Source organism: Sitophilus oryzae, unplaced genomic scaffold (genome assembly GCF_002938485.1).
Source record: "Sitophilus oryzae breed Bouriz unplaced genomic scaffold, Soryzae_2.0 scaffold_1496_pilon_pilon, whole genome shotgun sequence".
In the NCBI taxonomy this organism is placed as follows: Eukaryota; Metazoa; Arthropoda; class Insecta; order Coleoptera; family Curculionidae; genus Sitophilus; species Sitophilus oryzae.
The window spans coordinates 1,342,694-1,359,587 of NW_022146165.1; the positions used below are offsets into that span (position 1 = coordinate 1,342,694).

A 16,894-nucleotide genomic window follows, 5' to 3' on the forward strand; every position below is an offset into this window, starting at 1 on the left:
CTCATCTGACGCGCTTGGCGTCTTTACTGATTGCGCTAAGCGCTTTGAAAACGGTCGCCTTAAAGCTTTGAATAAGAAGACTAAGGAAGGAGCATAATGCTATCCATGTATTCATGCATGGTGGGCGGAAAAAGCGCCATAAAAGCACTCTAGGGTGGGGATCCTTGACAGTTCTGTTTGACGATTCATTTGACACATTTGAATTTGATTTGAAATTTTGTGGATTTGTCAGTCTTTACGGAGCTTATTTTATGTTATTTATTATTTATTCTGCTACTGATAGTTGTATAAAGGTAGTAAATCTAGATGGAAATTGTGGCAGAACTTAAATTAACAGTGACACTATCGCGATTTATCGAAAAAGCTCTAAAATAGTTGGTTGTGTAGCGTGCGGTAGATCTCGGCAAAAATTGAGTGAAATAATGGAACAACTTTTCGCTAGTGAGTGACTATATAATATACATACGTGTAGTAAACCGATCATTTATGAAATTCACTTAAATTAACTAAATTATATATTTTTCTTGCATTTTAGCTTTTATTTATTACTTGTCAAAGATTAGATGTCAAAGAATTTAGATACGTTAATTTGACTTACCTGCTTCCGTAGCGTATCGGATGTTTGTGGTAATAAATACTTATTATAACTTATCTATTTTTATTAGAATTATATATTTTTATAACAATTTTAATAACTACCAACATTTATTCACAACGTAAAATAAAACAACAAATTATTGAGTCTACCCCACGTCTACCCTACATCATAGTTTTACATTTTTTAAATAAAATTAGAACGACACTGATAAACCGGAATTTAAGTCGGCCAAATTTGAGGCCCATCGCGGTGTACCTAAGATTTTTGATATGCTCCTTCCTTAGTCTTCTTATTCAAAGCCTTAAAGGATCGTTTTGCTTGTCGAACTGTCAGTGAAAATCGAAAAAATTGTGATTTTGTGCGTTATCTTGCTCTTTAATGAAAATTACTACTTCTTCTCTAAATTCCTCAATAATTAATTGATAATTTACGACTTGGTAGCTATAAATATTGTTCAAAACATCGAAAATGCTGAGAAGCGTTTTCAACATTACCTACCCTTGTATAATAAGAATAATGACATCTATGACATATCCATAGAAAAATAGGTTGACATAGCTCAACAATAGGTTATGAAATTCACGTAACATTCAAATCGTAACATTGACATTTTTCATTGTTTTATTCACATTTGACTATTAGATACCTGCGAAATTGCGATGCTGTCAATATGTGCTCAACGCGTATCCAGAAAACGATTCGCACGGCAATGAGAATACCAAAATCGACTGCTTTGTGTTCCGCTAATCGCATACTTTCGCTCGCCGCTTTGAAAGTGTAACGTTTTTATGTCAAAGTTACAGAATTCGGGCCCAGGGCTCGTATTCTGTAACTTTGAAAACGCTAAGCGCTTTTAGGCGCTCAGCGTATATGACGTTAATTTTCGCTGACCGCGCACTTAATTAACAATTTCGGTATTCTCGTCTGAAGCGCTTAGCGTCTTTACTGATTGCGCTGAGCGCTTTGAAGACGGTTGCCTTAAAGGACCGTTTTGCTTGTCGAACTGTCAGTGAAAATCGAAAAAAGTGTGATTTTCTGCGTTATCTTGCTCTTTAGTGAAAATTACTACTACTTCTATAAAGTTCTCAATAAGTAATTGATAATTTACGTCTTCAACACTTCCCTCGTATAATAAGAATAATGACATATCCATAGAAAAATAGCTTGACATAACTCAACAATAGGTTATGAAATTCACGTAACATTGACATTTTTCATTGTTACATCCGTCAGTTATCAACTTTTGACTATTAGCTACATTAGAAATTGCGATGTTGCCAATATGTGCTCAACGCGTATCCAGAACACGATTCGCATGGCAACGAGAATACTAAAATCTACTGCCTTGCGTTTCGCTGATGGAATACTTGCGCTTACCGCTTTGAAAGCGTAACGTTTTTATGTCAAAGTTACAGAATACGGGCCCAGAGCAGAATTTGCTTCGTTTGGTTCGTTCTGTTCTATTCTGCGTTTTGTAAGAAAACTTTTGAGATTACTCTCATTCTGAATAGCGTGACCCTGATATAAATAATTATATTTGAGCGGTAGCCTGGATAAAGAGTACATAGATTTTTCGGTGCGCATATCTAATATTTTGTGTTGATAATTACTGAAGAATAAGAGGATAGTTGATGGCAATGCACTCAAGGCTCGTATAATTCCCGAAAGAGTTAGATCCAACCATAGATTTAGGAAGAACAGATATCACATTTTGCATTTTAACCCGATCAAACAATCGGAGGTTGACTACGTACTGTAAAAACCATCTGAGATAGAGAAGGCGACATTGCCACATCTCAAATTTGCGCCTATCTACTTAGTTTGATTTGCAGAAAAGGTGACATTTAAAACCTTCACCGGATATCAATAAATCTCAATTTCTTAATTAAATTAATAGTTTATTTTTAAAGAAGCATACGTAATAATATGCTATTAACAAGAGGATATATGCGTTACTATTAAAGGACATGTTTACTGTTTAATGTGCTGAAACGTCTAGAACTATTGGCAACGTCGCTGCTAGTCTTCCAGAATGAAATGAGCCGTCCGTCCCACCTCCCCCCGCGACGGTCCTTGGTCCGTTATAGCGTACTACGTTTAGCTTACGGTGTGTTTGAAGTCGGAATCAAGTCCGAAGTGAACTTTTCAGTGTTTTTCAGTAGTTTTTGCTTTTGTTTAACGTACTTTTGAATCTGCGAATTTTCAATATGGTACGACAGTGTCAAATATGTGGAAAAATAAGCTCAAATTACCCGAATTTGTCTTTTCACAGGTAGGTATTGTTTCCGCCGCCCCGTAATTGCCGTACATAGGCGTCCCACAAGGGAGCCTCTCACAATTAAAATAATTTCTAATTATATTTGTTGAATTTTGAGCTATTAAAACAAGAACGTAGTAGCCGGTAATTGAATTATAATTCGTCTCAATTACTACTTAACTGTTGTAGATCATTACAAATTTGAATATAAACGTTGCATTTGAAACTTTATTATAAGCCAGAAAGTGACATTTTTTTCTTAAAATTGCGTCATATTTTGGTCATTATATACGATATTCTAAAGGAATTTTGCTCAACAAATAAACAAAGGTGTTTACCCGCCCTTTTTTACATTTTATTGCATTATTATATCTGCCCCTTCGGCCTCGTTTAAACAATTTTTTACCACCGTACAAATACCTCTTCCTAGAGTTATTTGTACGGTGTGTTTACCTTTTTTTTTAGAATGGGACGAACTGTAAATAATTCTTAGGCTACTAGTTTTATACATACCTATATACAGAGTGACCCAGGCCTCCAAAAAAGCTTTTTACCTATTACGTTTTAGGTTTGCAATTTTTATTTCAATTTTTTACATAAGATGGGGGCCATTGTAACGCACATTTTCAAAATATTTTTGTCAACATACAGGGTGATTCTCGGAGTGATTTAAACCGCAATACATATGCTTAATACAGTTCATGAAGATTGGGACATTTAACTAAAATTTGATTGTTTGATGAAGCTACCTTTAAAAGTAATGGATTTGTAAATAAACGTAATATTCATTATTATGCGACAGAAATCCCATACTGTAGCACACAGATTTGATACTTTTAATGATAAATGCCTTCTATTGAGAGACTAAAACGTAATTGCCTCGTATCAGAGCCATCATAGTACAAGAAGAAGACCGAAAGAGAGAGTCAAATCTTGTCTTATATTTTCAAAAAAACACAATTTTCTCATTAAATATTGATTTTAGGTATAGGAAGTTATTAATAATACAAGATTAAACAACTATTACATAGTACTTTACAGGAAGCTATCGATTGCGAACTAACTAAATCGTTACTAATTACTAATTTTAAAAGTTCTTTTTAAGATCAAAAAAGTAAAACTAAAACCTAAATTATCATTTGAGATTAAATGTTGCCTATTCTAAACAAGAAAAATTTATTTATAAGTTTTATAACATCTCTAATTAAATTTGGACGAAAATAATATTTCTGTTTGCTGTAGGTAATTTTCTCAGGGAAAATACGTAAATAAAAATGACTTTTTAAGTCAAAAAAAGTCAAAAGGACAAGTTATTCCAAAAAAGGACTGTCCTTTAAAAAAAAGACAGTCCTTTTTTAAAAAAAAAGGACAGTCCCAGTAGGTATTTCTGGAATGGAAATTTAATGGCAAATCTACAACTTTAGTTTGAAAATATGTTCCGGCCCCACCTATGTTTACAAAAATGTCTAAAATGTGCTTTACCATTGCCTCCATATTCTGAAAAAAAAATTGAAAGAAAAGTCACCAACCACAAACCTAATATAGAACTGTTTCGGAAGCCTGAGTCACCCTGTAAATATTCAAAAGTAACTGAAAATTTATATAGAATTAACTGAAAGTTTAAATTGAAAATCGACGTTGGAGCGATTTTCGAAAACTACCTACTAACGTTTCAACATAAGTATACGTGGGATATTAATTATATTATTATATTAGACCTTATAACAAAACTCATCTGACGAAAAAGTGTTAATGTAGTATATTAGTATGGAGTAAACATTTTACTAATTACTTTACATTTTACTAATTACTTTACTTTTACTTTACTAATTAAATTCGTTCCAAAAAACGATACGCCACTGGCCATTAGAACAATCCAAATGCGCCTAATTGCCGGGGTCGGAAATTTTAGACTTCTCTGTCTCTTCTGTCCTTGTTTGACACATTGGAATGTTTGATACACTACCAACGAGTATTTATGAATGAGATGTTCGGTCTATATTTATAATGTCTTTGGATCCAACTCTACTTAAACGCACCTTATCTGCGCCCAAATCTGCATATTCCCGATATCGATGATCTTATGTATATTTTTTAAGTATTTTTAAAGTCAATCTCCGCCTTAAACCTAGTAGTTTTTGTAATAACTCATTTTATTAAAACTTCCATTACCTGTTTATAGGCAATATTTGCCCATCCCTTTCCCAAGTAACCGTCTCTATAGGATAACCAGCTACAGGGCATTTAATAATAAGCGATGATCCAGCTATGCCCGTAATTTTAGGCATGACTCTGATATAGGGCAGTCCGTAGACGTTGACTCTGGCACTGTGAGTAACCTTTCCCACGCTATTGTGAGCTATACAAGAATATTCACCACCGTCTTCCGCTTTGATGTTGGTGATGTTCACGTGAGAAATGACGTCGTCTTGGATTGTGACGTACTGTCCTAAAGAGTTAATAATGTGTTGTGACGATACAGAATGAAATAAATATACAGGGTGGTCCGAACTGTAGATATTCCGGAAACTTCAGCAGCATATTCTGCAGATAAAAGCCGGCTTAATATTCTCAGCAAATGCTGGTTGTATTAAAAATAAGTAAAAAAGTTCGTATAAAGGTATGTTCTAAACTGCTTAGTTTTGGAGATACAGGGTGTAGAAGTTTAATTTTTATTTCGTTTTTTTTCAAATAATTTCTGAAGTAACGTCAATATTTGGATGAAAATTCCTCACCTGTAATTTTTAACCAATCAAAACGTGTTTTTTTGACAAATCACCATGGCAACGGATAAATTTTAGTGAAAATTTTTTCCTTGTGGGCACCCAACAGCGAATTATACTGGAAATTTTTTGACGTTTTTGACGTTTAGAATGACAGAATATATTTTTGAGAGTCTGGTTTTTATTTGTTTACATGATAATGTTGATACATTTCAATTACAAAGCTGAGATGAAAGTTTGTAAACTGCTTCCATACGCTTGACTTCGATTTCCTAGTATTCGCGGGTGTCAACTGCTTAATCTCCTGGCGAATATTTTCTTTGCTTTCATGACCGAAGCGAAATATTTTTTTAAGCCGTGCCGCTTGACAGCTTCAAAACTGAAATAGTTTTTAAGTTTGGGTGTCTCTTAGTTGTCATAGTAACTAAATAATCAATTCGACCAAAAAGCGAAAAACACATTTTAATTATTTGATTTTCAAACACAATTTGGTGTGGAATTTTCTTACCGAATACAACACGAGGTCAAATTAAATCCGGACATTTTTTCTCGCTCATGAATATTTTTAGAAAATTATATATATATAATTTTCAAAATATTCATGGGCTCGAAAAAATTTCCGGAAATAATTTGACCTCTAGTGGTATTACTAGTGAAAATTGGTGTCTGGAAGTTTTTTGACATGAGAAATTTGATTTTGATGTCAATATGACTCCTACTTGTAGAGGGCGCCACCTACTTATTTTTTAACTGGTTTGAAGAGTATTAACTTTTTGTCCGTACCTGTATAAAACTACTAAGTAAAAAAATATATATTTACGCTTTTTTTACGAAAAAAAGGTCTCTTGGTGAAAATCGCTACGAGTAATGGTCCTTGAGATATTTGGAATCGAAATTATCAATACCTTTCATCATTAACATAAATTAAACATGTCAACTAAATAGTTATTAGACTGAAATCATAAATTTGAAAAGTTTTACTTAACTTTTGTTTATTTTTTGTCAATAATGACATGTATTGGCTATTTCTTGTTTATTCTAAATATCTTGAGAACAGTAGCAATTTTTACTAAGAGACATTTTTTACGTAAAAAGTCACGGAAATGTACATTTTTCACTCAGTAGTTTTGTACAGGTATGGACGAAAAGTTATTAGTTTTCAAAACAGTTAAAACACATGTAGCTGGCGCCCCCTACAAATAGAGGTCATATTGACAACAAAATCAAATTTCTCATGTCCAAAAACTCCCGGACACCAATTTTAATCCAAATATTGGCGTTATTTCAAAAATTATTTGGAAAAAATTGAAATAAAAATGAAACTTCTACACCCTGTATCTCCGAAACTAAGCATTTTAGGACATACATTTATACGAACTTTTTTACTTATTTTATATGCTGCCAAAGTTTCCGGAATACAGTTTGGACCACCTTGTATTTTAAATATCTAAGTTTCCTTATCATTGAGAATCTCGTAAAAGGACATCTTAAAATAAACGATTTCCTCAGCAGCAGCGTTAGATATTTTTATGCGTCCTTTATTGAAATTGCCAGATATATTTAAGCCGTACAAGGGCGCTTGGAAACTTACCAACTAGAAATCTCGGATGGTCCGGAATAGGGAAGCCGTCCAGTGTCCAGGTAAATTGAGGTGGCGGATTGCCAGACGCTACACACTTTAATGATACGGTGGGACCGGGCTGCAAGGTCTGCTCGGAAAACCTGAAATGCCATTTACATTTATTGCTGGAAAGGGTATATTTTAGATTAATGTTAACTGATATTATTGAAATAGATGTTGAGATTCCATGACATTTTTTATTTTACTAGGACGAGATTTAAAAAGAAACGAATTGTAAGCAGTAAACTGCTAGACTCATCGGTGCGATAGTCTGAGCAAAGATTATTCAATGGAACTATTCTCAAGCAACCAAAATATAAAATATTATCTGACAAACCAATCTACAAAAGCGAAAATTATGAGGGAAAAATTCGAGATTGACAAGTTTAACACTACCAAACCAAAATTGCTCGATACTCCCTATAAATGTAATATATTTTTAAATCATTCCTGCATACCTACATAATTACACATATACAGAATACTACCACAGATTAGGTATCCTATAAGTATACAGATAAAAATCTTGTCCCTAATTCGTGGTACGAAAATTGTTTTTTATGACGATGTGCAAACGAGTCAAATTTCCTATGCGCAAAAATAAACTCGCGTAAAATAACAATAAACAGCGTAATAGAGAGATATCGCTAAACCGAATAGCGTGTATGGACGTTAATAAGGCCAGGTGTTATTTCCTTTACGTGAGGTGGTATTAACTCTCTTCATTTATAGTTATCGGATCGGAAAGAATTCTGTTCGCGTCGCGTCCGCTATTTAAACTTAACCTAACTTTGAAATTGTTTTGTTTACTAGGTATTTTAAAACTAAAGGGCTAAAGTGCTTATTTCCAGTGCTTTATTGTTCAACGTCTGCCAGTGGGTTTAGAGCAACAAGCAACAAATTCTCTTAAGGTGCGTATTCATTATCCGCACGAACGAACGAACGAACGAACGTACGCTAGTGGTATGGACGGGGACCGCACGATAGGACCGCACGAGAAGACCGCACGCATTTCTTCATTCGCGCGCCAGTTCAAATCGTCAAGATATTGTTATAAACCTGTTTTTTTTTGTTTATATACCGTCATTGAATTATCGATAAGCAAGTTACTATGGAGCAGTGCATATAAGGTCGGGCTAGGAATCGAGAGACCGGAGTTCGAATCTCGGCCGGAACATCACTTTTTATTTTTTTTAAATACTGTTGTATTCTATAGTTTATTTTTGTAGTATAAGAAAAAGAACTATTTATTCTGTTATTTTTTAATCTCCGTTATTAATATAAATTGATTGTTAGTACAATACCTCATTCAATATAAAATAATATTCTACTTTTTGAAATGTATCGGGCCCTAATTGTACCTAAAAGTAATATATTTATAGTGATTTATATATTATATTTTTAGTGATATACCATATTGTAAACTATTTAATATTTCAGTCGCTTAAAAAGTTAATTTGCATTGAATAATTGCCTACCATTAAAGGAAATTTGAGCTATATAACCCTTGATGGGCATATTCTGGGTATGCAAATACTTCCTTTAAATTTTGGGTGTGGTTCAACCGATTTATTCTCAAAACCAGAAACATCTACATATAAAAAGAAGCACAGGTCACTAATTATAATACTTCAACTTCACCCTTGGTATTACTTCCACTAATTATAATAAACTTCACCCTTGGAATTACTTCTATCACAATTACAATACGTTCATCTGCATTGGCATTTTCTACTTTTCGATGGGAAACAATAAACTTCCCAACATTTTTAAATGATGTAACAATTCCTCTTGTGGTTACTTTTCCATAGATATCCTCATCTCTGTTCTCATGTGAATTCAGAGGCAATAAAAATGAAAATTATTTACCATAAACATCGCAAACTAAAAACCTAATTAACAATTTTATACCGAATATAGAAATAAATTTAGTATTTTTACCTATTATCGTCCAAATCCATGTTAATAGATAATTATTATTTTTAAATATATTTTTGGAACTGCTGGTTTTAGTAATTATTAAATTAAACGAACTAAAAGTCTTAAAAATAAACAATTCTTAACCATAACCTCAAAAATGCAGATCTCCTGTCAACTTTCTTTATTTTTATTTATTCATTATTTTCCTAGTGACGTCACAGGTGGTGGGCGCGAACTGAACGAAATTGGAGCCGCTATCGATCATACCTTGTATTCTTTGTACCATGACGTCTAAACGCCTTTGATGTACCGACTCGAAGCGGATGGTCGAGCGCACGAACGAACGAACGGCAGCATGCGTTCGGTCCCCGTCTAAATATACCGCACTTTCATTCGTTCGTTCGTTCGTTCGTTCGTTCGGTCGTTCGTTCGGATAATGAATACGCACCTTAAATCTGAAAGCGCACGCAGGCGAACGCCTTTGATGTACGGACTCGAAGCGGATGGTCGAGCGCACGACCGAACGAACGGCCGCATGCGTTCGGTCCCCGTCTAAATATACCGCACTTTCATTCGTTCGTTCGTTCGTTCGTTCGTTCGTGCGGATAATGAATACGCACCTTTAGAAGGGCTAAGTCGTCATCTGCTGTAAATCTCTTTATAGGTTCTTTAATATTGGAAGAGGTGGAATCCATATTTTGGGTCATATTTATTTAATTAAAACTAATCCCAGCTACTTAAATATCAAATTACCTAATAAAACTAAAGTAATAATTCAAAACAATTCAAACATAACTTAAAATAAAAGATCTCGCCGCTCGCCGGCCGGCCCCGGTTGTCAAATGTACCCGCACATGCCCATTTAAGCAATTTTTAAACGTTATTTAGAAATAGCGCTTGGTGTAATTGATCCGCAAATTACGTCAGGGGGTAACGTTATTAGCGGGTGTTGCGTTAAAAATTGACTCGCGCATATCGTAACCATGATAAGGTACGCGTAAATACTGGATGACGCTATTCGGTTTTCCGATATCCCTCTAATAACTGTGCCGGTCAGGCGCTGTGCACAATTTTAGAGGCCATAAGTGGGCGTGCTATGTGCGCAAACTAGTCACCTAACTAGTGCCCGATTCCGAAAATTGGAACCACGAAAAACAATAAAGAAAAAACAAAGATTATAATCTGTATAATCTGTGATACTACAAATTCGAGATACGAGTATTGGTATTTCGGTAACCGTAATAGATACAAACATGGTTAAATTCGGGCAAAGTTGCGCTTTGTGACGTTCACCGAGATACCATCAAAAAGTTTTAAAAATTTCGAGGATTGCTGAGTTTTTTGGAAAAACGGATTTTTTTGAAAATCCATTTTATTTTTTCCTGTCGTTACTTTTTAGAAAATCAAAAAACTAATTGCACATTCTCGTAGCCACTTTATTATATTTTCAAATTAGCTGATAATTTGTGAGATACAGAAGCCAACTTAATTTTTTTAAATACGGATTTTTTTTTGTTTCGGTAACTTTAACATAATTCATTTAAACTAATTTCAAGTCCGGCTCTGTTTTTTTAAATATTTAATCTATTCATCGTTACAATATTGATAAGATAAAAGAAGATCTGTTCAAACAGATATAAATAAAATTGAACGAAAAATAAATTTGTGCAAGAGGGAGGGTGGTAACCGGTAACTCTCTCGAACATGTAGAAAATTAGAAACTAGTTTGTAGAAGTTGATTTATTTATAATAACTACGATTAATATTATGCAAATTATTACATCGTTTAATGGGGGTTAAATCTTAAATGACTACAATTGTGTTCTGCAATGTCCACGTATGTTCCATTTGTGATTTTAATTACTTGAATTGTTGAATTTTTTTGAATTGTATGATATTTTTTATTATTTGTATATTTTTTCCGCTTTTGTTTGTTTTGTAAATGCTTTGTCGATGAAGCTATTTTAGCTTTTTGTACAATAAAACGTTATTTATTTATTATCGTACACTGAGTACGATAATAAGGAGTATTCGTACACTCAAATTCACAATAGAAAAAGTTAAAAATAATATCTTTAAACTGCTGAACTCGATATAACTTAATTGAATCGTTCAATTGGCTCGATTTTTCTTATTCAATGTTGATCAATATTGTTGCGATGAATATAATCAGATATGTATAAAAAAAATTGGCGCCGGGAGGCACGTATAGCCGCCCATACTAAAATATGTTAATAATCAATTATCTCAAAAACTGCGACTTCGACTGATTTTGATGTTATTACAAATTTTGTTGCGAATATTATTCCTAATCTTAAATTGAAAACCGCGTTACGATTTTTTAAAATTTTTAACCCCCTCCCATACCCCCTTACCAACCCCTCACCAAAAACTAATGGTCAGATTCTGGGGTGCCACAGTATTTTGGTGCCAAATTTGGTTAAAATCGGTTTAGCGGTTTTTGAGTTATCGTGTTACAGACGGACAGACAGACAGACACCATACCCGTTGGTATGGTGGGCTAAAAATTCTAATGGCTGTAAAAATTCATCATTGCATCTCGGATTCAAAAAATGGTTGCTGGAAATTCTCCCACGTTTGCCAGGCGGCTGGACATGCGCATAATGTTTTCCTGTTGACCAGTACTACCCCATAATTTAAGCTTAATAATACAAACTGACCAGTATATCAATTCTGGACTGGCGTCTCCCATATTGAGTTCAGCAGTTGCCTGAGCCTGATCCCAGTTGTTACTGGCAAAACACTGGTACATTCCACGATCTTCTTTGGTCAGTTCTTTGACCGTCAGTCTTGGTGGATCGTTTAGCACCTCAACTCTACTATCAGGAGCAATTGGCTTTCCTGCAATAAAGCAATAATTCCATTAATAACATTATTATCAGTACTGTGGGTTAAATTATTAGTAACTGATTTTTTAAAATTAATAATAAATATACCTAACAGTTATTACGCAGATAAAATCCTTTCAAATTTCTTAACTTTCCTTATTTATTTGATAGCTGTCAATACGAATTTCTTACCGTTGTGCATCCAATTGATTCTCGCTATTGGATAACCATTAATAATACACTGGAAGTGAGCTGTTTTTCCTACGTCTACTATTTGGACTTGGGGTTGTACGTGAACGGAAAGAGGCGAAGTGACTTCTAAGGTTACCCTGACGCTTTCTTCTCCGACGCTGTTGTTCGAGAAACAAATATAGACACCTCGATCTTCTAGGCGGATCTAAAACATAATAGCTAATTATGGAATCTGGTGAGCAAATGCAAGATCAAGACCAAGACTCCTTTGGTCTTTTGGCCTTGGTGTTACAGTTAATAAGTAGTCTTGGTCCTAGTCTTGCTGCAAGACTCTTGCAAGTCTTGCATTTTTAATAGATTTTTACTAGAGGCACATAAAAAAATATTTAAACAAATAGTATTTTAGTAATTTAATGCAAATAAACCTCTAAATGAAGAAATCATTAAAATATGTCGATTTGATAACAACATCTCCAAAATTTGTAAATTTCCAAGAGAAATAAGTAAACTCAAAAAATAGATTGAGCTAGCAACTATCGCACCTATCGATAAAGAAAATTTTAATAAAAAAAATTATATTTTTTTCTTATAATATATTTAGAGGTAGGTAATATTTTTACCCTATCCCGAGCAGTTGGGCCCTGGAGGCATCTAATCTATCCCGGCGGTATAATAAATATCACCCTTGTCACGTTTTTTTTGCTGGCGTTATTAAAATATAGATTAAGTTGTATCAACCCCTTTAAAAAATATTTAAAGTAGTCTATGTAGTTATTTCAATAATATGTGTTTTATACCGGGTGAGTCTTAAAATAAGTGTAAATATTTTTAGAGGTAGTGTATTTCGACTCCAGAAACACGATTATGAGGTTTTTTGCGCGAAAAAAATTGAAAATTGGGAATTCTTTGAAAAAATTTCAGGAATTTTTTTAGTTAAAAACCATAATTTCTTGATAATATGGCAACATAGGTAGTAGATTAAATTTACAAGAAGGAAAACCCAGAAAAAATCCAGTCTTTCTCAAAATTTAATCAAAAAACTTTTTTTGGGAAATTATCAAAGTTAAATGGCTCCTTTTGAAATGTTTCCTTTATGGAGATCTACTGAAATCCTAAAAATATTTGCACTTATTTAAGACTCACCCTGTATATTATCACACTTTATTACTAGCGTGTAACCTAACCTATATTTTTTAATACCACTTGTTCAATAATTACATTAGAAAACTTTCAGATTAAATCAATTTAATTTTCATCTCGTTTTGACTAGTCTAACATTATTAGGGAAAACGAATTTAAATACCGTCAAAAACAATGACTAAAGAATACAAGGACAAATACCACCCGAGACCAAATTGTTACCATACCACCAAACAGTGCCGTGACACATATTTTTCTTAACTTAGCTGCTTGAAGAGATATTTATATTTTTTTAAAAATGTTTTGACTACGCCTATGGTGAATGCCTCAAATCCAAGGAGGCAATAGAGAAGGAGGGATATATCCTCTATTATAGATACGGGACAACACCGGTATCAGGTCTAAGGAGAGACCAATTTAAAGAGGTGGAGAAAATGGAGACAGATCCTCCAGCCTCCACCTCACGGGTTCCTCAGCCGGAGGAAAGCTCCTCGACTGTGAAGGGCAAACTCCAACTGTGGAAGGGTGTGTACCCTTGGAGGAAGAACTGTTGTCAGAGGAGGATGGGAAATACCTTGTCCCCTCTACAACAGGGATATGATGGGTTATAGACTGTGTGATAACTCAAGGAAGGAGGGCATAATAGATCTTTAAGGTCGCAGTGATTACCCCCCCTCCCTCTTACTCATTCTACATTCTACATTCTACATGGTGAATGCGGTGGTATCATACTAATTAATTACGAAAAAAAAAACGTAGTAAAATGTTAACAAAAGGTACAAAACTAGTATCGACGTATAGCACATAATATCAGAATAATAATGATCAAATTCAATAAGAAAACTAAGAAAACGCTAAAAAGGTGGAGTGAATTGTTTATTTACCCATGAAACGTAACTCCTGGCTCTTTCTTATCGCTGCGGCTTTTACACTTAAAAGTTGAACAACTAATCACGATTGTAATAACTTTTATACAAAATTCACTACACATAGACTATTAAAAATCGCTAAAATTGTCGCTAATTGCCAGCTGTCGACTCATTCGTTACCTCCAAAAAATGGGGTTTAATATCACGAATTCAGCTGCAGCCCGTATATGGGCGTTACATGTCCTTGAATTCTTTAGTCATTGGTCAAAAATTAATCATATCATTTAACTTTGAGTTTTTTTTGAAACAAGCAAAATCAGAATAGCCATCTATTTCAATCATTGCTGTATCATAGTCATCACAAATAAAATCAATCATAATAATAACATTAGTAAAACAAACAAAAAAAAAATCAACAAGGTGTTTATCTAGCAGCATCTACCTTTGATATTCTTAATAAACCAGCACTAAGCAACGTAATCCTTTCTCCCAAGGCTACGGGAACCATTTGGCCATCTAACTCCTTTTTCCAGTAGTATCCGGGTACTGGATAGCCTTGAGCGACACAAGGCAAGGTCACGTCATCTCCCACTGATATTCTGGTAGCTTTGAATTTGTCTACGGTTACTCTTGGTTGAACGTTGCCTTTGGGCTCCGTAACAATGATACGGCCAGGGTATACTGAAGCTTTAACTTCACCTGTAAAAAATAAATTGGTATATATTTACTAGAGTCTATAATAATTTTTTACAGTACGGTCATACTTAAAATATAATAATAACATACTTAAAATTGTGTAGTAACTTCGTACTGCCCAACAGTGAAGTGAAATAAGTCAGTTTTTTGTCTATCTTGTGACCGAATAATCTAGAATGACTGAGACAAAAATTGAGACTAATCGAATTGACAGTTGTTATCAAACTTCTGTCTCCGTTCTTCTGTGTTGTCAAGGCAGAAATTGACATAAAAACTAAATTTACAGAGAAACTATACAAGGTGTCCCAGAAATAAGTGCAAATATTTTAACTGGTAGTATAGTTCAACCCGAGAAATAAACACGCCTGAGGTTTTTTCGCGAAATTTTTTTTTTTGAAAATATGGCACGGGTAGTTAGATTAAATTTACAAGAAAGAAAATCCAGAAAAGATCCAGTGGTTCTCAAAATTTAAGCAAAAAATATTTTTTTTTGGAAATTTTCAAAGTAAAATAACTCTGTTATTTTGAAAAAGAGAAAATATGTTTCTTTTATAGAGATCTATCACGCCTTAAAATACTTGTATACTTGTTATTTCTGGGGTACAATGTATATTTGCAGAAAAAACTGTAAATTTGCATTGTAATATATTTATTTACATTTTTATTCACATTTATTTACATGTAAATTTACACTTTTGTGTAAATTTACAGAAATAGTGTAAATTTACAGAAAAATTGCAACTTTACAGAATACCCGTAAACTTACTGGAAAAGTGTAAATTTAAAGAATAGTGTAAATTTACAGAAAAATTGTACATTTACAGAAAAAGTGTAAATTTATAGCAAGTGTAAACTTACAGGAAAAATGTAAATTTACAGAAAAATTGTAAGTTTAGAGAAAAAGTGTAAATTTATAGAAAAAGTGTAAATTTACAGAAAAAGTGTAAATTTACAGAGAAAGCGTAAATTTATAAAAACTGTAAATTTGTAGGAAAAGTGTAAATTTACAGAAAAAGCGTAAATTAAAGGAATAGTGTAAATTTACAGAAAAAGTGCAAATTAACAGAAAAATTGCAAATTAAAAAAAAAGTGTAAATATATAGAATAGTGTAAATTTACAAAAAAAATGTAAATTTATAGAAAAAGTGTAAATTAACAGAAAAAGTGTAATTTACAGAAAAAGTGTAAATTTAGAGAAGAAGTGTAAATTTACAGAAAAAGCGTAAATTTATAGAAAGTGTAAATTTACAAAAGTGTAAATTTGTAGGAAAAGTGTAAATTTCCAGAAAAAACGTAAATTTACAGAAAAAGCGTCAATTGAAGGAAAAGTGTAAATTTACAAAAAAATTGCAAATATACAGAAAAAGTGTAAATTAGCAGAAATATTGCAAATTTAAAGAAAAAGCGTAAATTTATAGAAAAAGTGGAAATTTATAGAAAAAGTGTAAATTTACAGAAAAAGTGCAAATTAACAGAAAAATTGTAAATTAAAGAAAAAGTGTAAATTTACAGAATACAGAAAAATTGTAAATTTATAAAAAAAGTGTAAATTTACAGAAAAAGTTTAATTTATAGAAAAAGTGTAAATTTACAGAAAAAGCGAAAATTTATAGAAAGTGTAAATTTACAAAAGTGTAAATTAGTAGGAAAAGTGTAAAATTACAGAAAAAGCGTAAATTTACAGAAAAAGCGTAAATTAAAAGAAAAGTTTAAATTTACAGAAAAATTGCAAATTTACAGAAAAAGTGTTAATTTGCAGAAATATTGTAAATTTAAAGAAAAAGTGTAAATTTATAGAAAAAGTGTAAATTTACAGAAAAAGTGTAAATTTACAGAAAAAGCGTAAATTCAAAGAAGTGTAAATTTATAGAAAAAGTGTAAATTTACAGAAAAAAGCAAATTTACAGAAAAATTGTAAATTTACAGAAAATGTGTAAATTTACAGAAAAATTGTAAATTTATAGAAAGTGTAAATTTACAAATTTCAAATTTACAGAAAAAGTGAAAATTTTGTTAAAAGTATTACATA

The 16,894-nt window shown here is 32.8% G+C and overlaps 1 protein-coding gene across 6 annotated transcripts in view; it reads right to left on the reverse strand.

Moving 5' to 3' along the window:
- The window catches only part of LOC115877665 (Down syndrome cell adhesion molecule-like protein Dscam2), an 84,338-nt gene that overhangs the window by 39,817 nt on the left and 27,627 nt on the right, over positions 1–16,894 (reverse strand). For all 6 annotated transcript variants that reach the window (XM_030893929.1, XM_030893928.1, XM_030893926.1 and 3 more), the window contains 5 exons: positions 14,612–14,868; positions 12,161–12,365; positions 11,801–11,981; positions 7,170–7,300; positions 5,028–5,304 (listed from right to left, as the gene is read on the reverse strand). In XM_030893929.1, coding sequence (XP_030749789.1) covers positions 5,028–5,304; positions 7,170–7,300; positions 11,801–11,981; positions 12,161–12,365; positions 14,612–14,868 — 1,051 coding nt within the window. The remainder of the gene's footprint in view (positions 1–5,027; positions 5,305–7,169; positions 7,301–11,800; positions 11,982–12,160; positions 12,366–14,611; positions 14,869–16,894) is intronic.